The sequence below is a fragment of the Polyodon spathula genome, chromosome 4, assembly GCF_017654505.1.
Source record: "Polyodon spathula isolate WHYD16114869_AA chromosome 4, ASM1765450v1, whole genome shotgun sequence".
NCBI lineage: Eukaryota > Metazoa > Chordata > Actinopteri > Acipenseriformes > Polyodontidae > Polyodon > Polyodon spathula.
In genome coordinates, this window is record NC_054537.1 from 42229950 (window position 1) to 42251655 (window position 21706).

At 36.5% G+C, this 21706-nt stretch overlaps 1 protein-coding gene across 2 annotated transcripts in view; it reads right to left on the reverse strand.

Moving 5' to 3' along the window:
• nphp3 (nephronophthisis 3) overlaps window positions 1-21706 on the reverse strand; it is a 97679-nt gene that overhangs the window by 62562 nt on the left and 13411 nt on the right. The window contains exons 14-27 of one of the 2 annotated variants that reach the window (XM_041247943.1): window positions 20597-20699; window positions 16620-16702; window positions 15366-15504; window positions 15044-15208; window positions 14746-14843; window positions 14225-14347; window positions 13459-13648; window positions 13115-13356; window positions 12754-12829; window positions 11979-12106; window positions 11439-11679; window positions 10109-10234; window positions 9860-9975; window positions 9374-9524 (exon numbers count right to left, since the gene is read on the reverse strand). In XM_041247943.1, coding sequence (XP_041103877.1) covers window positions 9374-9524; window positions 9860-9975; window positions 10109-10234; window positions 11439-11679; window positions 11979-12106; window positions 12754-12829; window positions 13115-13356; window positions 13459-13648; window positions 14225-14347; window positions 14746-14843; window positions 15044-15208; window positions 15366-15504; window positions 16620-16702; window positions 20597-20699 — 1981 coding nt within the window. Of the gene's footprint in view, window positions 1-8986; window positions 9525-9859; window positions 9976-10108; window positions 10235-11438; window positions 11680-11978; window positions 12107-12753; window positions 12830-13114; window positions 13357-13458; window positions 13649-14224; window positions 14348-14745; window positions 14844-15043; window positions 15209-15365; window positions 15505-16619; window positions 16703-20596; window positions 20700-21706 lie in introns of those variants that run through there. The other variant, XM_041247941.1, reaches the window with a different exon arrangement.

Here is a 21706-nt window from a genome sequence, read left to right on the forward strand (position 1 = left end):
ACCTTGGGAATGGAGGCTGTTCGTAAGTCTGAAATGACCATAGCGTTAGTAAACATGTGCCCCTGACACCTACAACCTCAATCTGGCAAATAACACAAGACGACAGCATAGTAATAAAATACTAATTATTCTGGTTGTAAAGTGAAGTAACTTAAAAAAAAAATGATGGTGATTAAGTAGATTCAAGAAAATGCACAGAGTCCTTTTCTTCAATCAGTTGCCAGGTTTATTGAAATATGCAGGGAGTCTGGTCCCAGGTACAGGACAAACAGAATACTCATCATTACAATGTTTGCATGACATTAAATACCCTTCTGTATAGATGGTCCACCTCCCCTTTCTCCTATGGTCAAGGTACAACACATTATTCTGTTAATTTAGTGTGTGTGTGTGTGTAGTCTAGTGTGACAACCTCTGAACACAGTGCATTCTTCACACTCCTGGAGAAAAAAGGTTCATAAATCTGCCCCTTTGATCCTAGTGGCATTATCTCTTTCGATCTCTCTGAGAGCCTCTGGGTCCAACGCCAGTCCCTGGGAGCCTTTTAGCCCCTTTATGCTTTGCATTCCAAAGTCTTACAGCCTGGCCCCTTCTGGTCCACAGCATTGTTATCTTTTTAGCTCTTTTTAGTCAATGCTGGGCAAGAAACTTGTAGACACAGGGTCTCTATCAATTGTAAGCAGTACATGCAATTTGAACCAAACAGTCTGCTATCTGCAATATTAGTCTCTTTTCAGAAAAAAACACCAGTATAGCTCTGCCAGTCCACATGCATAGCAAACTGCTAATCAATTCTCAATCCATGTTTTCCAACATAAAGTCTTTAAACTGGTACTTTAAATGGAAATAAATTCATGTTAGCATTGGGGGAGTTTCCGTGTGTGTTCTAATTTTTCTAGAGACATTGTGCATTTTGGGTTTCCATTGGTACAGTTTATTTTACTTGAAGACCCTCTTTTCACCGTACTTCATGCAAATTAAAGTTCTTGTGCAGTTTTTGCTGACAGCTCTGGAAAATGTGCTTTCCATGCACAGAGAACATGTACACATATGTATATGGTTGTCAGCTAGATGACATCTTGTTTGAGTGAAACTCTAAAGCACAGTGTTAAGCTCATGTAATAAAGCTGTGATTTGTAAATGCCTCATATGTGGTTGTTTAATAATGTGTTTTACTGCTCTTGCCCAAATTGTTTTTCAAATGTCCATTGGTGGACTGGTATGTTGTTTAGTGAATAATATTTCAACTAATTTATCACATGACTTATTAATTAAAGAAAATAATTAACCCTGAGGTATATAATGAAACTGTCCAACCCAGCTATTGCAGAGCACTATGGTTGAAAACCAGCAGAGACATAGGATTATAAAAATCTGTGCAAGACGTATGCGCCACATATGCTCCCAAGGCTGTCTGGACTGGGAGCAGTGGACGTTTCCATGTGAAAATTGGTGTGTTTTACATCATGCTCATGAGCAGGGGTCTACTTAAATCACAGTAACTTTACATATTTTTCGCGGGTAGGTTATGGAATAAAATTAGGATTTGCTTCCTTACTAAATCAGGGTGCTGCTGTTTGTTAAAGGCAAGTATGCAACAACACCCAGCAGTTGCTGCCAACATTCTCTGTCTGGTGTGGACTTGCCCATACATTGAGACTGCATGCTCTGCATCCACTGAAATGGTTGGAAGTGTAAGGCTAAGCTTTGCCAAGTTATACATATGTGGAAATCGATTATTAACAGTCCCAAAACTCAGTTACCCAAGGGCATCTGGCATACTTTTTAATAAAGGCAATATATGCAGCATGTTCGTTGTCATGTTATTTGTCCCATCAAATAATTTATTTTATTAGTACAGAGTGAAAACAAAGTAAATATGCCTATCTGGGTCTAAAATTGTAACTGCGTTTAAAAAGAAGCAGGTTGTTTGAAGCGAGGTGGCTGTGCTGGATCGTGCATGCAGTACTGATTTAACTTGGCTACAACCGACAGGAATACTTTTTGTCTGCGCTGACTTTCCAGTTTGTTTTCTGAAAGCTGTTTATTTTACGTTCTGTTTAGCAGCCTCTGTAGTAGCCTTTCATTTAATGTGATTCTGAAGCTAGTGATCGATCATATTTTCTCCAAAGACACATTACAATATGTGAAAAACAATTACCTCCATCTACAGATTCTTTGGGAAATACCTTGACACGATCATCAGCCGAAATGTACTTTGCTTTTGTTGCTTTGTCGTCAATTTCTGGTATTTTACCTCCAATGCTGAAAACTAGGTAGAAGATTTAGCAACCTAAATCAAAACAATGCAGCACTTTGTCCCGCCCCCTACCGTACAGTACAAGTCACAGAAATGCCAGTACAGACGCACCGATAGGCTGATTAAAACATCGTTATGATCTGAACAGTAACCAAGAAAGTTAACTGCTTTGAAGTATTTTTTTTTTTTTTGTAAGTTATTTGTCTAAGGACTTTTTTTTTTTTTTTTTGCCTACGTGCAATGCACAGAGGACGGCGAACAAATAATTAAAAAAAAAAAGCAGATCTACAGGAGGGAGATACATAGTTTGCGTCGTGCAGTTTTTTTTTTTCTCTCCGTAAATTGTCCGATATGTATTGCTCGCTAAAAGAGGTGACCCCTCAATTTCCCAATTTCCGCAAAATTGCGATTTAGGTAAACCCCTACTCACGAGTAAATGAGATTTACCCTATCCCCTCTCTGGCTGTTATTCTTGGCCACAAACCCGATTCCCTCAAACTGTTCTCCCAAACATGCAAGGGCATCGCCATTTACGTGTAAATAACCACACATGGAAACTCCCCCATTGACACTAACTGTAGCAAAAAACACTACTTGCTTTGAAATTGGCCTTCTCTTTGTTGGTAAAAGTAAGTTTGCCTTCATGTCCAGCATGACACTTAAGAGTGCCTATCTGGTTGCATAGCACACGTGGTTGTGTGATTTGCATATTTTCCGGCTAAAAGTGGGGTGTTAAGTAGGCCGGAAGTTTGGAGTTCGTGTTCTACTGTATTTAAATTTGGTCATATATTGCATAGTTTACAGCAAAAGTCTGAATCTAGTCTGTCATTCTTAACTTTTACTGTTAAATGTCTGAACTTATGAAGAAAGAAAAAGCTTTTCGGACATTTACCAGGTAATCATGGTTTACCAAAGCTTACTGGTAAATACAAGTAGATCATCGGATAAGGAACAGGTGTCCTGGGGAAAAAGTAGACCGGGGAAAAAGTGGATCGCAGTCTAGAATTTAAAGGGGAGGTTCCATTGTTTCTAAGGTTTACGCATAGTTTGCTATACTAGTGCTACGTCTGGGGAATAAGTAGATCACATATAGTAACACAAAATAAATACTTTTAAATGGATTTTGTAAGTATACATTTACATAAATAAGTAGATCGGACGTATTTGACAGTATAACGATAGATAAGAGAATGCTATAATATACATTACAATAAATACTCTAGTTCTTCTAGTCTTATTTTTCTTTAAAACTTTGATGATAATATTTAGTCTTTGTAAACATAGTTACCGCTAGGCCTACTGACAAAATAATACAAGCAATACTAATTATACTCTATGATTGTATGTCATTAGAATATATTACTAAAACATTTTAATTGATTAAAGATTGACAATATTTTGACGTGTAAAGCCTTTTAATAATATACAGTAAATAAATCTTTGCGATCACATCAACTACAGCCTACATCTGACTTAACAACGACATTTTTAAATACACACAGGCAGAAAAAGTTGACAAACGTTTAACACTTTAGTCCGAGTATAAAGATATAACAGAAAACTTTGCATCGCACATATTTTACAGACAGAAAATAAATAAAACCAAGAAAGAGGTGGTAAACACATTACCATACGATCTGGCAAATAAAGTGATCAGACAGAAAATGCTAAGTGCAGTTAACTTCCCCTTTAATCAAACAGATGCCGCACCTTCCTTTTACCTTACATCACTTGCGTGATCTACTTTTACCCTAGTCTACTTTTTCCCTACGACACCGGTATTTATTCTTGCATATAAATTGTCAATTAACAAAATAATCATTATTTCTGCATACACATTTTCTATTAACAAAATAATCATTAACAAGCTTACAGTAATGCACAATTGAGCAATTCAACATGGTACTGAACAATATTGTGATCGACATATAGAACGACCAACATTCTGGTAAATTTGTGTATAAAACAATTTACAGTGGTGTTGAAGTATATCGTACACCAAATACGTAGTAGTTTGATGAAAAAACAACACATTCTGTTAAACGCAAATTAAATCATTTAGGACATTTGTTTTTTAAACAGAAAATCACACTTGTTAGGACACAAAACATGACACACAGGCACTAATAGATGTATTTACTTACTGCAGCATGGTAGACGCTTGTGGCACTTGGGAGTTACACAGGACTCCTGAAGACTTACAATTTGCAAAGCAAGACATCCGGTTAAAGCCATTAGCCAAAGGCACTTCATTATTCTTGAGATGTACTGGTAAATGTCTGAAAAAGCGTTAGGTTTATTTCTGACATTTACCAGTGAAACTTAAGATTTGCTAATATTCAAATTTTTACCGTAACATAAGTTGACCAGGGAATAATTATGCAGAAAAAATTGGTAGTACATAGTATGGAAGTTGCTGAAGACAGGACTTCCCCCTTGCCAGCAAGGTAGAAAAAAACAAACAAACAAAAAAAACCAATCTGATGCCTCAAATACAAATAAAACAAAGTTCAGTGCACACTGACTTTTGGAAGATATTGTGCAAATCAGTCACCTTTCTGAAACTGAATTAACAAAAAAAAAAAAAAAAAAAAAAACACCCCACCTCGTTAAATACGTGCCACAAACAAAAAAACATTTCAGCACCATGTGTTTCGGTCGAGTAACTAAAATATTTAAATTAAACTTCTTAAATATATGTTGTATTTATGAGACAAAATATATCCCAGTGGTTATTTAATAAACAGCATTTAAAACTAACAGTCTTGTTTTCTTTGCTGTTTATCTGTTAAAATGAAGAATAATTTCTCACTCAATATAAAAAATAAATACTTTAGAGCAAACAAGTGGGTTGTAAGTAACTGTTAACCATACTTTGATAGCACTTAGTAGGACACAAGGGGCCTCATTTATGAAAGGGCACTAAATGTAGCTGTAACTTGCACCATAAATCTAAATTCTGACCCATTTACTAACAAAGAACGCATTAATTTACATGCACACTATTTGGCTAATTTATATACCATAGCGTGCACAATACATGTATTGTGAGTGATAATTTAGCATGCACAATAATGTCCAAGACTTACCCGTGATCCCAGTAATAAAAAAAAAGCCCCAGCAGTCCAGACATATCTTTTGGTCAGTGGCTTATTGTGAAAAGGTGAAGGTGGCTTACATTGACCACAAATGAGCGATCAACAGACACAGCACTCTGCAGGGGACAGGCTGAGTTAATGCAAACTAAAACCACGCTGAGGAGTTACAAATTTTAGTGGAGGAGGTGGTTTTTATACTTTGTTTGGTCCTGTGTTTTATTGAACCACTCTATTTGTACAAATGTAATGAACTATAAAATAAAATCCCAAAAAATTAGAACATTCATTCACACTTAATAGAACCTGTCATTTACAGGTACATTTTCACTGCTCAATATAAAAACTTTAATGCAAGTAATGCCACCATGATGTGAGACAGACTTCAGACCAGAAAAATAGCTAGCAGTGGTTAAAGCCTGGTTTCCAAACAAACTAAGTACCGCTAACTATAAGGGCACACTACGATTATTGCCCTTTAATAAATACAGTGTGACTAAAGCTCATCTTATTATTCAGAGAAGGGTGTGTCATTTAAATACATTATCATGCATTACCATACAAATGACATATTTATTCTGATTACCATAGTGTGGCACAATAAAATCGGTGTGCACCATAATATGCCCACTATTTCGAATGATAATGAATACAACTGCAACAGTAAATAAGGAAATCATGAACATGCACACTAATTGCAATTATGGTCCACCATGATGTTTAGTGACCATTCTTAAATGAGTCCCAAGGTTCCAATCATACAATCCTCTTTGCCATGGTCTTCTGTTTCTACCTCTAAGCTGAAAAGGGAATGGAAGAAACTCTAATGAAACTAAATTAATTTCTTAGGTTTAAAAAAAAAAAAAAGATTAAAAACTTCTGCAATATGTAGCATAGCACACAGCTTGACTGATTATGCAAATAGAATCTCTAATGTGTAAAGTTGCATCTCCCTGTCTCAAGTGAGTTTCAGTCACAATGGGCAAGTTATATGATAAATCAAATAATAATATAGTGTACCAGACAAGTGGACTAAAATGCAGACTAGAAAATCCAAAAAATCTGTATTTACTTAATCCTGATATACCAAACAGATGATCCTTGTAATTGGTTTAGCTAATCTGAACAAGTGGAATAATTTAGACCGATAATGGAGGACTAACCTGCAGCTATGGCCAACAGTTTTGCATCTCCTCGATACAATTAGCAGAATTTGCTTCATAAAGTCAAATGAAACCTAAATAATGTTGTGTTAATATATTAAAATTACATACAGCTTTGTAGTTTTCCATATACTTAACAATAATTGAAAAATGTGACCTTTCGAACTCTAACATGAAATACTATACTATTATGGCTTCCGGTAGACTTTTGCAGTTTCTTTAATTACGTGATGTTGAATAAGAGATCTAAAGTTTTATATATATTATATATATATATATATATATATATATATATATATATATATATATATATACATATACATACACACACACACACACACACAGTGGCTTGCAAAAGTATTCAGACCCCTGACCAATTCTCTCATATTACTGAATTACAAATGGTACATTGAAATTTTGTTCTGTTTGATATTTTATTTTTAAACACTGAAACTCAGAATCAATAACTGTAAGGTGACACTGGTTTTATGCTGGGAAATATTTTTAAGAAAAATAAAAAACTGAAATATCTTGTTTGCATAAGTATTCAACCCCTGTGCTGTGAAAGCTCCCAGTTTGCACCGATGAAAGAAATTGCCCAAATGAGGACACAATTACCTTACCATTGGCCTCCACCTGTGAACCATTAAAGTTACTGTCACATTTTCTGGATAAAAACCCCACTGTTGAAGGATCATTGGTAAGGCTGTGAATCTGAAGGAAAATGAAGACCAAAGAGCATTCTACAGAACATAGAGATAAAGTAATACAAATGCATATATTAGGGAAAAGGGAACAAAATAATATCCAAGTATTTAGATATCCCAGTGAGCACAGTTGGATCAATAATCAGGAAGTGGAAGCTGCATCACACCACCCAGGCACTGCCAAGAAAAGGCCGTCCCTCAAAACTCAGCGCTCAAACAAGAAGGAGACTTGTGAGAGAAGCCACAGAGGCCAACAATCACTTTGAAGGAGCTACATAGTTCAGTGGCTGGGAGTGGAGTAATGGTGCACCAGTCAACCATATCAAGAGCTCTGCATAACACTGGCAGGTATGGAAGGGTGGCAAGAAAGAAGCCGTTACTCAAAAAGTACCATCTGAAAGCAGGTCTGGAGTTTGCCAGAAAGCATGAGAGTGACCCAGCTGTGATGTGGGAAAAGGTTTTGTGGTCAGATGAGACCAAGATAGAGCTTTTTGGCCAAAACTCAAAGCGCTATGTGTGGCGCAAACCTAACACTGCCCATTCCTCAAGACACACCATCCCTACAGTGAAGAATGGTGGTGGCAGCATCATGCTGTGGGGATGTTGTTTTTTGTTACAATTGAAGGAAGAATGGATGGAGCAAAATACAGGAAAATACTACAATAGAATCTGCTTCAGTCTGCTAAAAAACTGAAGCTTGGGAGGAAATTCACCTTTCAGCAGGGCAATGATCCCAAGCACAAGGCCAAAGCAACATTGGAATGGCTCAAGAACAAAAAGGTGACTGTCCTACAGTGGCCAAGTCAAAGTCCTGATCTCAATCCCATTGAGAATCTGTGGCACTATTTGAAAATTGTGGTCCACAAGCGTCGTCCAACCAACCTGAACAACCTGGAGCAAATCTGCCAAGAAGAATGGGCCAAAATCACTCTGACACCGTGTGCAAAGCTGGTACATACTTACCCCAAAAGACTTAAAGCTGTAATTGCAGAGAAAAATGCCTCTACCAAATATTAATGTGTGGGGGTTGAATACCTACGAAAGCAAGATATTTCAGTTTTTTATTTTTCTTAAAAATATTTCCCAACATAAAACCAATGTCACCTTACAATAATTGATTTTGAGTTTAAGTATTTTAAAATAAAATATCGAACAGAACGAAATTTCAATGTACCATTTCAATAGACCATAGTTTTTTTTTTTTTTTTTTTTTTTTTTTTTTTTATAGTTAAAGCATATTAACTTGCATTGTAACCATGTACCACCTGTAAATCGCCTTGGATTAAGGCAAATAAATTATTAATAATAATAATAATAATAATAAAAATAATAATAATAATAATAACTGAGTTAAACTGAAAACGGTATAAAAAGTGTATTTTAGAAAAGTAGGATAGATAGATATATATTACCTTATTGCGCGATACTTTATTGTCATGGATCGGACTGTCCAAATGTGACATACAAACGTACAGAATACAGTACAGATGTACTAGTCATTGCAGGGGAAAAATGCAGCTGCTCTGCAAAACATTTTAACTGGTAAATGCATCGGACAAGCAAGCATACTAAATTTGTCTTATCCTTCACAGTACTAAGTTAATCCACTTGAACAGGATCATAAAAAATGTGATTTGGTACACTGCAATCAGGATCTTGTTTAGTCTGATTTAGCAGATGATCTACCTATGATGATTAACTTCTGGTACGCTGCAATCAGGATTAGCAGGTGTACTAACTTTAGTCCAATCAAGTGAACTAAACCTTCTTAATCCACTAGTTAGACACATCAAGTGGACACAATTTGGTACGCTGCAATTGACCCTAAGAGCCCAATTCACTAAATCTTTAGCTAGTTTTTTGGGGGGAAAAAAATAACAGTTTAGTAATGATGAATAAATTTATTGAAACAGCTGTCTAGGGTGAGTATTTTAGAGGTACATGTGACATGGTTTTGTATAAATGAACACTGTTCTTAAAAATTTATAAATTTACAAAATTGGTCGTGGGCATCCAGTCGAGCTACCGAATATTTTCAGCTCTGTAGTTTAAAAAGTTCAGTGTTTCAGCCATAATAGAAACAAAACAAGAGGATTATATGGTGTGTTATTATAATTCAGGTCACCTTTGACCAACATCTACATGCACATTGGGGTGGGGAGCATTTCTTAGGCTGATGGTGTCTCCACTTGAGTGTCTGGAAGGAGCTTTTCCACAAACCAGCGACGGCTCTGCTTCTTTAATTTCCATGGCTCTTTTGTACAGTTCAGCAGCTTTTTCAAAATCGCCCTCTTCGTAACTAAAAGAATAGACAGTTACATTATCAGGATAAAAAAAATACACAGTATACAATATTAATCCTGCAAAATGTGAACATTTTAATTTAAAATCTAGTTTTAAATAATCAAGATGCAAAAATACCTGTATAGTGCTCCCCCTTTAAAAGCAGACCCTTTATACAGTGTAATCAGTTATAAGGTGGCATACTTGTGGCTCCCATTTGCCACATAATGCCATTCCCCTAGCACTTTCATTCCTGTTATAAGGTGGAACACAAATAGTACTATATTGACTCTTTGGCTCTGAACTACATAGGGGGATATCTGTATTTTGCACCTTCCCAGCACCACTCACCTCAACACAGCTAGATTCTTGAGCGTCTCTCCCACTCTGGGATGACTGCGACCCAGGCTGTCCTCATAGACCTTCAGAGCTCGCTCATACAGGGGCAGAGCTTCTTTATGTTTTTTCTGAAACAATTATTAAAAGCATACCTAGGTAAAAGTCATTTCAATTTTTTTTAAATCCACTACTTTAACTGTATATATTTAGACCACTTTTACAAAATATCAGATAATGTGGCAAAATGTAGCTGCAACTTACCACCTGACAGTATAGTACAGCCAGGTTTACTAAAGCTGTGGCCACACTTGGGTGTTGAGGCCCAAAAGACTTCTGCCGAATTTCAACTGCCAGTTCATACAGTGGAACAGCCTTGTCCAGTTTCCCCTGAAAGAAAAAAAACATGTTTATAGTAAAAACACAACAATAATATTTAAATAAATACATAAAACTAGAAATAGTAGTTTATGAGATTTAAAAAAAAAAAAAAAAAAAAAAACAGCATCCCTGGTAGCATAATCTAAGGCATGGCTTCTCAAATGGTCCTGGGGACCCCCTGTGGCTGCTGGTTTTCATTTTCAACCAAGCTCTCAGTTAGTTAATACTAATAATTTGCTTAATTAGACCTTTTTACTTGTTTTCAGCTCTTAAACAGTTGCAGTTCAAGTTACTTATCAAATGTTACAGCTATCTTGAAATATGTAACTGTTCAAGAGCTGAAAACAAGTAAAAACGTCTAATTAAGCAAATTAAGTTCAATTAAGGGTCTAGTTAAGTAATTGAGAGTTCGGTTGGAATGAAAACCAGCAGCCACAAGGGGGTCCCGAGGACCGAGTTTGAGAAGCCCTGATTTAAGGCACTACCTTGTCAGAATCATAGGATATAACTGTGTACCAACTGAATGTGATCTGTATCATTAATATGGCCAGAGGTTACACTAATGCAACAGTGAAAGGGTTATTTTATTTTTTTTAAAAAGGACAACACTGATAACGGAACACAAGTAAGAAAGAATACAGCTGTGTGCCAAACATTTTGACAGTAGCTCAAAGTATATTGTCTCTACCGCAATAAAATGTCATACAACCTCAACATGCAGCCATATTAGGCCAATGTCACCAACACATTACGCATTAGTGATTTACACAACCTTGAAAATATGAAATCACTATTTCAATGGTTTCTGAGATGTGAAGCTTTGACACTGTTGGGGGGCAGCTTTGCACAAAAATGGCCACGAGAGGGGTTGTTTTATATGAAAAACTATGAATCTAGTGAATCACAGAATACTTGTGTATGAAGCCAATATCAAAGCATTAGGTCTAAATTGCACAGGAATGGGTCGATAGGCTAAAATTTGTCTCCATAGATCCCCAAATTCTGGGCCTCTCATCAGTTTTCTAAATATGTAAAAATGTAAATGTAACATACATACATATTCCCCAGATTCTGTCCCCTGGCGTCCTTTATATCCCACGATTCTGATACTCGCTAACCTGGGTTCACCAAGTTGACAGGAGATATGACAAAAATGATAGAGGTGCCTTCACTGTATATGAGCTTGTCTTATAAAAAACAACAGCTGACTCACCCTCCTCTTGTACAGCACTGCAAGGTGTTTGATGGTGTACGCCAGGGAGGGGTGATCAGACGAGAGCGCTCTCCTCCTGATGTCCAGGGCACTCTCGTACAGCTCCTCTGCCTTCTCATTGTCTTTCTTCTCATTGTAAATAGCAGCCAGGTTATTCAGAGACTGGGCGCAGTCCGGGTGATCCGGCCCAAGCACTCGCTGCCTCATCTCCAGGGACCGGGTCAGAAACATTTTGGCAGTTCTAGATAAACACAGAGCTTTTTTTGACAACTGCAGTTACCTTGTACTGTAGACATTTTATATATACTGTAGCATTATGATTAATTTTAAGGAACAGCTCTTTAACTCGCAACACAATACTACAACATTTTCAAGATATTCTTCCTGTTAAAGAACTAATTTGACCAACGATAAAAATGTAAAATTACCCACCAAAAAATCAAGCTGTGCCTTATTCCGACATGTTATTGGTTGATAAAACCAATCCCTTTTTGCTAAATGAGGTAAATAAAGACAAGCCCTGTAAATAAGCTCACTCACTCAAGGTTGTTCTGCAAGTAGTAGAGAACTCCAAGCTCATTGAGTGTTTTGGCATTGTCAGCAGTGTCATTGCCCAATGTGAGCTCCTCCAGTTGCAGGGCACGGCGCCGCAGGAGAGTGAAACCATACTGTGAGGAAAAGAGCATGCAGTCATTTTAACTGTAACCAAGAACTGTCTGGAGAAGCATAGTGTTCTACATCCTGTAGCAGGTAAAAGTGACTGTTCACTTGTACTCTCTGAAACATTTCACTGAACATGTACAGTATATTAACCAGAGTAACCAAAAGGCTTTTGTAAGCAATGTAGAAATAGTTCAATTACTATTTCTACGTAAGAAAAACCAGTAAAATTATTGTACTTCTACATATTTTACAATATACTTCCACAGAAAACTGAATTGTTGTAACTTATTTTTCTTATGTTGTTTTTGGATTTAATTTAGATATTGTTTATTTTAATAAATTTGTACCAGCAAGAAATCAGGCAAAAACACAAATAGGTCTGGTGATCTGTGTTTAGCTGTAAATTAGCCATTTAAAATTTTAGGTCACAGATTTACCATTCGTTTGAAGTTTGATGTAAAAATAATATGAAAGGACAGCATTTATACCCTGGAACAATATCTAAAATATTCAGCATCAACTGCTTTTAAACTTCCAACTTATTGTAAACTTTCAAATCATTACTGTGTGTGTGGCAACCAGGGGCATGCAGCTAAATGTCACATATTAATATTTGGAATAAAAAAATATTTTTACAATATCCTGTTCTTACCATGTTTCCCTTCTGACGTGCCGACTTCTGTCTTATCTTTAAGGACCTTTTTCTCAATTTGTCAGCTTGTTCATACCTAGTAAAATAAAGGTATGAATGTAATACTTTCTATAGTATACCTTTCTTGGCAAATCAGCAAACTACTGTAAAAGTGTAATAACTGAAGATCAGTTTTCTCCTATCTGTTGAGGTGAAATGTGTGAAAAACTCAGCCTGCTGATAAAAAGCTAATAGTAGTGAAACACAAATCAACAAAAAGAAGAAATGCCATTTCATTATGAACCCCAGTCTCAGTAAACACAACCCAGGAGTGGAAAAAAGATACATTGTTCTACAAATAACAGATGATCATAGATCGTACTTGTTCTGTTTCTGGTAAAGCATTGCGAGTGAATCCAGTTCACGAGCCACTCTGGTGTGATCTGACCCAAATGCATTATCACTGATTTCCAGAGCTTGCTTGTACAGCTGCTCTGCATTTCCAAACTTTTTCCACTGCACATAAACCCCAGCCAGCTGGTGCAAAGAATGAGCCACACTGGGGTGGTCTGGATCTAGTGCGGCCTCTCGAATCTCCAGTGAACGCTGCAGGGGGGCCACAGCCTGAACAGCAAAAGAAAAGAAATTACAAACCACTGGTCAAATCTGTGTCACATTTGAAACATTCCAGTTTAAGAAAGTTGTAGTACAAATACATTTCAGCACCTGACTGAGGAGACCTAGGTCCTTCAGGAATCGTCCTAGAGTTTCATACAAATCAGCCAAGCGTGTCATGCTGTCTTCTCCCTCACAGTTCTTTTCATAGTGCTTTAGAGAGTCAAAATACTCAGCTGCCATGGAACTTTTATCTTTCCCGACAAACTGCCAGTAACTCAGTAGTTCTGAAAAATGACCCCTGTAAAAAGCAGAACAAAAAAGGGCTGTGTATATAATGTATAACTTCATCTTGTATATTTAACTAACTTGTACTGGCGAATAGTCTGCAATTTAGAATGTCTTGTTACACTTTCAAAATAGCCAATGGGAGAACAGAAACAAAGCTATTTTCTATTAGCGATTTAGATGTAAAAATGACTAGTAATATTATTTTTTCATATCCACTTCAATGTTGACCAAAAACAAATATATTGGGGCCGACAAGAACAAATCCAATATTACGTTTTTATAATTACAGTATTAATGACTTAGGGGTTGATAAACCTATACTGTAGCAATTTTGCACAGCTTCAGGTTGCATGTCATCAAGCTTCTTGTACCTCACTGGTTCTTGACATCTCAGTGGTCAATTGTGAATATACTCACGACTTCAAGGTAATGTTGTATTTTACTCGCCCAAAATACATTTTATGTAGTGTCTAAATTAGAGAGTAAATTACTGAATGACCCAAAACCATATCTGGAGTGCTGCACTGGAGAATCCGCTAGCTATCTGTGGTTATTCTGGATTACATTTAAAATACATTTTTCACACCTTTTATAAAGATTCTGTGAAACAAACAGGTTAAGCAGACTCCTGTGCAGTTTCTGTTTCTCTTCCTGTTGCTGGAACAGCCAGGGGAGTTCATCTGCACCCCTCCAAGTCACCCGGTCTTGGCTGTAAATTCAATACAAGCTTATACTGTAGCCACACATATAAATATATGAAATATGCTATTAATGAGTTACAGTATGCGCAAAAAATCAATCTTAAAGTAATTAAAATGCCAAACATCATTGCCATTTTTAAGTAATTAAAATGCCAAAACGTCATTTTATACTTGACATTTAAGACCAATTCAGTTATAGTGCGGCTCCAGTTGCAATTTATTTATGATGATCACAAATTGTTACAATATAGTTATATAATGCAAACAAAACTGCTGTGACATTGTTTTTCAATTTCAGTGTTTTCACCAATTTATACAAAAAGTTGATGAAATATTGTTATGTTTTAGTTTTATGGTCATGACCCTTCAAAACTAAAGTCCCTGAAAACAATATTATCTGACATACCTTAACTGCTGGCTAAAGTACTTTATTAACTTCTCTCTGTATACTGAAGTAGAATGCTGTTCTTCATCCATGTACTCAAGTCTCACAGCTTCCCAAGCCTATAATAAAACAATCAAATCCAAATTACATGATGAGGTTTACTTCAAAAACACAGAAATGTATCATTATGTTTAAGCTAGTTACATCTGTGTGTGACATACTTTTTGTTTAATAGCGATCAACAAGAACTGAAAATGACTTGCACACCAACAAAAGTTACTGACCTATACTTCAACAATTAGTAGCTGTTGATTATTACCTGTAGATGCTGAAACTTGATAATTCCACAGCCATATGTTATCATGCACATACTTTGCAGTTTGTGCAGAAGGGAAGCCAGCACTGGCGAGGTCAGGTCAGGATGCATCTCCAAAAGCTCGGATTCACTCACACCATTGTGGCTTGCACAGACCAGACAAACAATCTAAATGAAAAAAAAAACTGAAAAGCTGCATTAAATGTACTTTAATGAAGACTGCCTACTTGTTTGAAATAGTATTCTTTATCTTTTTCACATTAAACAAATCAATATTTGTCATAACTCTAATCAGATCCCATCCAGCTGCTTTTATGGATTATACCTCTTTCATCAGTTCCTTGTCCCTCTCTGCAGTCAAGGTCTCCTGCACAGCTCTCAGTACCAGCCTGTAGAGAGAGACTGTGTCTTGGCACTGGAAACACAGCTGGATAATTCTATCAATATCCCATCCTGTTTTGATGCTGGTCAGAATAAAAAAAAAAAAAATTAAAAAAACCTTTACTAGATAATACCGAATTATGATGTTGTGACGTAACAAATACAACAATGCCCTACATCTTGACATCCCAAAACTATTTTCTTTTCCAAGAACGTTATTCTACTTTAAGGCAGGTACTTTGCTTGAGTTGTTAATCGGAAACAGCCTTTACATATATTTAGGTTTGCTACTTTTCGAATTTAAAATCAGTAAAGCTTGTTAAATGTCAAATTCCCAAAAAATATGAGTTTGACTGAAATAAATTTATATAGGATAAACGTTGGTAAAACCACTCGCTATTTTTTCTTACCAAATTCAGAATTTAGAAATCATATCTAGTTTGTGTAGTTTTGATACCTGCTGTCTGTCCCGTTCCTCTCTGAATGGCTAGGAGTCGCTGTCAGTCAACTCAGTGGCTACTGTAGTTTCACCGTCAGTCATTTCATCCTGTTCTGACAGATCTCATTGACTGAAGCAGCACTAGAATGCGGTCATTCATTTAAAATGACTGTGTACTTTCATTTGCCATCTACAGCACTTGTCATTCAAAGCACCTACTTTGAAATTAGCAGGTTAAGGTGTTGGTAAGCTTTTGCTATAGGTATATACGGTGACAGTTACTAGTTTGGTTTGAAAATGGGGTGCTAGAGGAAAACACTTAATGAGTATTATGCAGATTACACTGAACGACAGCTGAAGTCTCCGTGTCAGGACGAAGCAGCCCATCTGCCTTGCCTTCAGTGACGCCAGCTGTGCTGAAGCAGGAGAGGGGTGGAGGTAGCTCTGCTGTGACCAAACATTACTTCAACTAGAATGTTGGTAACCATGGTTTTATTGCATGCTGAAAATGATAAAGGCGTTTTGCTAAATGAGACATTTCTCAATGGCATTCTCGGTTTCAATTAAAAAATAAAGATTGAAAAAAAAAAAAAAAATTCTTCCAAAAATAAAACGTCAATATTAATCGTCAATTTGGCAAAAAAAATAAAAATCGAATAGTAGCAAGCCTACATATATTCCTGCAGAGCCTATAGGAGTTTTTTTATGACTAAGGTCTGTAAAGGAGTTGTTGATTAATATTCTACTGTAGGCACTTACCCAGTAATCATTTTGGCCAGCAGAGTCACATACAAGGCATTGCACGTTGTTGCAGATCGACAATGTCTTTCCAGTTTCTTTTCCTAAAAAATAAAACATTTACCACAGAAGTACTAGATAGTTATGTACTGATATGAACAGCTGTATAAATCTCAGATGATACAGACAACAGAAACAAATATTTTTTCAATTCTGCAAAGAAGCCCAAATGCAGATTTCAGATAGTTTAATTTCTATGTGTTTTTGATCACTGCCTCATAATATGCCATACTTTTCTATCAATTAGAAAAACTGTTTTATGAAATCATAAGTTGTGTTTTTTTTTTGTTTGTTTTTTTTTGTTTTTTTTACATATCTAAAGGTCTAAAGCTAAAGTAGGAAAATATTCTCAGTCAATGTTAACAAGGGCACTGGAACTAGGGGTGCGGTAGCACCCCCTTGACTTTGCATGGCTTCCATCATATACAGGGGGTACAGTTTTATTCAATGGCTTTCAGCACCCCCACTTTAAAAATCGTTCCAGTGCCACTGAATGTTAAATTACATAGCTGAACCTGACCCTGATCCTGTTGCACATCTTGTAAGCATCTAAAATATAAACGCTGTAATGAAAGTCTCTCTTGCTAAAATTTGTAATTCACTTTCTGTGAAGTCAAGAAAATATTGTCTCAGTTATTTAACAACCTACATCTACAAGACCAGTAAGAGCTTCAGCTGACTGTCAAGGAACTGGGCAACTAGCACTATTTCAAAATGTGTTAAACAAGCCACATACAATGTATATGGAAGCAGTCCATGGCAGGAGCCACGGTTTCCAATACAGGCATTGTGATCATCTGGGTGAGACGACACGATGCACAGGTGTGCTTAGGTTTGAGTGAGACTGGTAACAACTCTCACTTTACTCTTCAAAATGTGCTGTACTACAAGCGCCCTGTCTGCAAGGGGGCTAATGTGCGATGTAAAAAGGTCTAATAGAGGTTTAAAAAAAAAGCCAAAAGAAACTCACTTTTTAACATGCAAGTATCTGTGCAAGTGAACATAGATTTACTGTGTTAGAAATTAAGTAGCATTAAATTTGATAAGGCATTGCCATATAGCAATGGTTCCTAATCCGTTTCAAGGTAGTGACTACCTTGGTGTTTGGATTTTTCCCACAGACCACTTGCCACGTATGTTTTCACAACAGCATTTTGAAAGTACTTTTGATGTGTATACAGTGCCTATAGAAAGAACACACCCCCTTGAACTTTTTTCACGTTTTGTTTTGTCAGTGCTTCAGTTTCATGCATTTAAATGACGATTTTTTTTCCCCACTTATCTATCATACTCCACACTGTTAAGGGGGAAAACGTTTTTATTGAGAAAAAAATGATATTAAAAATACAAAACTGAAAGATCATAACTGGATAAGTCTCCATCCCTCTGAGTTAATACTTGGTGGAAGCAGCAATTACAGCTATGAGTCTGCTGGGATAGGTCTCTACCAACTTTGCTCACCTAGATTTGGCAATATTTGACCATTCTTCTTTACAAAACTGTTCAAGCTGTGTCAAGTTCCTTGGGGAGCGCTGATGGACAGCAATCTCCAAGTCATGCCACACATTTTCAATTGGATTTAGGTTGGGGCTCCGACTGGGCTACTCAAGGGAATTTACTGTTTTGTTCCTTAGCCACTCCAGTGTAGCTTTGGCTGTGTGCTTTGGGTCATTGTCATGCTGAAAGGTGAACTTCTGTCCCAGTTTCAGCTTTCTTGCAGAGGGGCAGCAAGTTTTCCTCAAGGACTTCTCTGTACTTTGCTCCACTAATTTTCCCTTATATCCTGACAAGTGCCCCAGTCCCTGCCAAGGAGAAACATCCCCATAACATGATGCTGCCACCACCATACTTCACAGTAGGGATAGTGTTCTTTGAGTGATGCACTGTGTTGGGTTTGCGCCAAACATAACGCTTTGCATTTAGGCCTTTCTTGAGTAATGGCTTCCTTCTTGCCACCCTACCACACAGGCCAGATTTGCTTGGGATATTATTGTCACATGCACACTTTGACCAGTTCTGGCCATAAAAGCCTCTTGCAAAGTTGCCATTGGCCTTTTGGTAGCCTCTCTGATCAGTCTCCTTCTTGCTCGGTCATCCAGTTTGGAGGGACGGCCTGATCTAGGCAGGGTCTTGGTGGTGCTATACCCCTTCCACTTCTTAATAATTGTCTTGACTGTGCTCCAAGGGATATTCAAGGCCTTTGATATTTTTTTATACCCATCCCCTGATCTGTGCCTTTCAACAACTTTGTCCCGGAGTTCTTTTGAAATCGCCTTGGTGCTCATGGTTGAGTCTTTGCTTTGAAGTGCACTACCCAGCAGAGGGAACCTATAGGAACTGCTGAATTTATCCTTAAATCATGTGTAACACAGGTGGAGGCCACTTAACTTGGTGTGTGATTTTGAAGGCGAACGGTTACACCGGAGCTAATTTAGGATTGCTATTACAAGGGGGGTGGTCACTTATCCAACAAAGCTATTTCAGTTTTTATTTTTAATTAATTTTCTACAAATTTATAGAATATTTTTTTTCACTTGGAAGTTGTGGGGTAGGATGTGTAGATAAATGAAAAAAAAAAAACTATTAATGCATTTTAATTCCAGGCTATAACGCAACAAAAGGTGAACATTTTAAAAGGGGGTGTAGGCTTTCTATAGGCACTGTTTGTATAAGTATAAGCATATGTACAAAATAAAGTATTTATATAGCATACCTATCCAGGTCAGCAAGGAATATTGCACATTGAAAGTTGCTGATGGCAGAGTTCCTGTTTCTTTCTTTTATTTATTTATTTAATTTCTCATTCTGAATGCTTTGCAGATAAATGGCATCTCAATTTTGCAGGTTTAAGAGTTTTATTTGACAAAATCTCCTGACAAATAATTTAAGACAAATAATGTATTTAAGATGTAAATGCATTACCTCAGGTAGCAAATTAATCTATCAAATTCTAACGCAATTTATTTTACTCACTGAGAGGCAAATTTCACTCAATGTACATACAAAAAACACCAGAATATGAAGACAATCGTGAGTGGGAAGAAATTTGAAAAATTTAAAAACGACTGGAGAGTGTACAGTCAACAGGACTTGCTCTTTGACCCCTCGTCTCTGGAATTCCCTTCCAAGGTCTATCAGGGATTAAGTCTGTGTCTGTGTTTAAATCGTGCCTCAAGACTCATTTTTATACACTGGCTTACTGCACTGCATAGTTTTATGTATTTTTATGTGTTTTATGTATTTTTTATGTAAATCACTTTGGGATATATTTTAATGAAAGGTTTTATACAAAACAAATATATTATTATTATTAGGAGCGAAAAGGCTGGGATAGCCAGATTATGTTTTTTCCCTGAATAGTAAAGAATGAGCACACATTAGAAAGACGTGCATTTCCGTGAAATAAATAATGCTGGCTAAAGACAAATCTGCCTTCATAATGTGTAAGTGATTTAATCAGTGTTTGTTTCACATTAAAAAGCTGTTTCAGTTAATGGTGGCTTTGAAAGTGATGCTTGGTATTGCAAAGGTAGCTGTAATACATATTACATTTATAAACTCACCCGTAATAAAAGAAAACAGAAAAAGGGAGAAAATGCAGACTACATACTTCTTATAATTCTATATCACATGGTTAAAGCTGTCTTCTGCTGCTTAGTAGTAGCACAACGTGGGATTGTGTAGAATTGGGTTTTTGAAAGAACTGCATAACCGAATTTTGGGAGTGTTTGCGGACCAACTGGAGTTTACTCACGGACCAAACCACAAAAATCAATGTGAGTAATAATCACTTAAATTATTTTTAAACACATATATATATATATATATATATATATATAAATTATTTATTTATTTATTTTTTGCCTTTTACACTGAACATATTAAACTATAAGGCACACCCAGGTTTAACCTAAACTCCAAGTATAAAAACCACAGACCTGCTCTTTGGTTAGTTTGATTTCGGCACTTAGGCATTCAGCATTGATAACAGACTTCACATCCTTTGGGCTAAGTGGATCAAGGTGGAGTGTTGGCCATAACCTATATACAGAAAGAAAAGAGAATAAATACAAAGCAAATACTGGTTAGTTTACTTTCTGGATCTTTGTCAGCAGCCCTCCATTGCAGAATTTAGAGTTCCTGTAAGAAATAAGGCACGACAGGGTGTGGCATATACACCAATATCCACACGCTCCATGTGCGATAAGTCACAAGGCAAAGCATATATCCCACACCCTTAAGTGCCTTATTGTGCTTATAAAATGGGTCAACTAACTAAATAATAATAAATTAAAAATAAAAAAAAACATAACAACATGTTTTAATAAAGAAAAAAGTATTTTTTATTAAATATCCTTCCACCTCTGACCTACAAAATGGTCCCTTAAAACTTAAAAAAAATAAAATAAAACCAAAAATACATTACCTAAAAAATTATTATTTTAATAAACATTGAGCTGATTAAAAACAAGAAGCACTATTTATCGATGTTAAATTGAACACTGCCATTGAAATTGTTGCTTTGAAGATTTACAAGCCCTTTTCTTAGATGTTCATTCTGAACAGTAGGTGGAGCTGCGGCAAGCGATTTCGAGCAACGTCTTTGATTCATTGTTGTCCTTATCTGAGGAAGTGCAGCTGGACAATCACGCAGACCTTCTTTGCCACGTCTGGCCGTGTTTAGTTGCACATGAAAACAAACCTTTCACAAGACCTGCGGCAGTGTCAGGTGACAGCGTTAGCGAATATTATTATATATATATATATATATTTTTTTTTAATCATCCTTTGTGATCCGGGAGTAGTGACAGGAGGTATCCATGCCAGATTTTCAGTACAATTTCCAGTAGCAACAAAGATGTTGTTTGCATTTTTAAATACTCTGACAGTGACATAAAAAGGGCACCCGATGCACTTAGCTTTTGGCTGTGTTTTTTTTTTCCTTTTCTATGGCCAGAAGCACTGCTTCGGTAAGTTCGATACCTAGCAGTATTACTTTTTTTCACCACTTGAATAATTGCTGGTATTTGATTCAGACTCATCCAAAA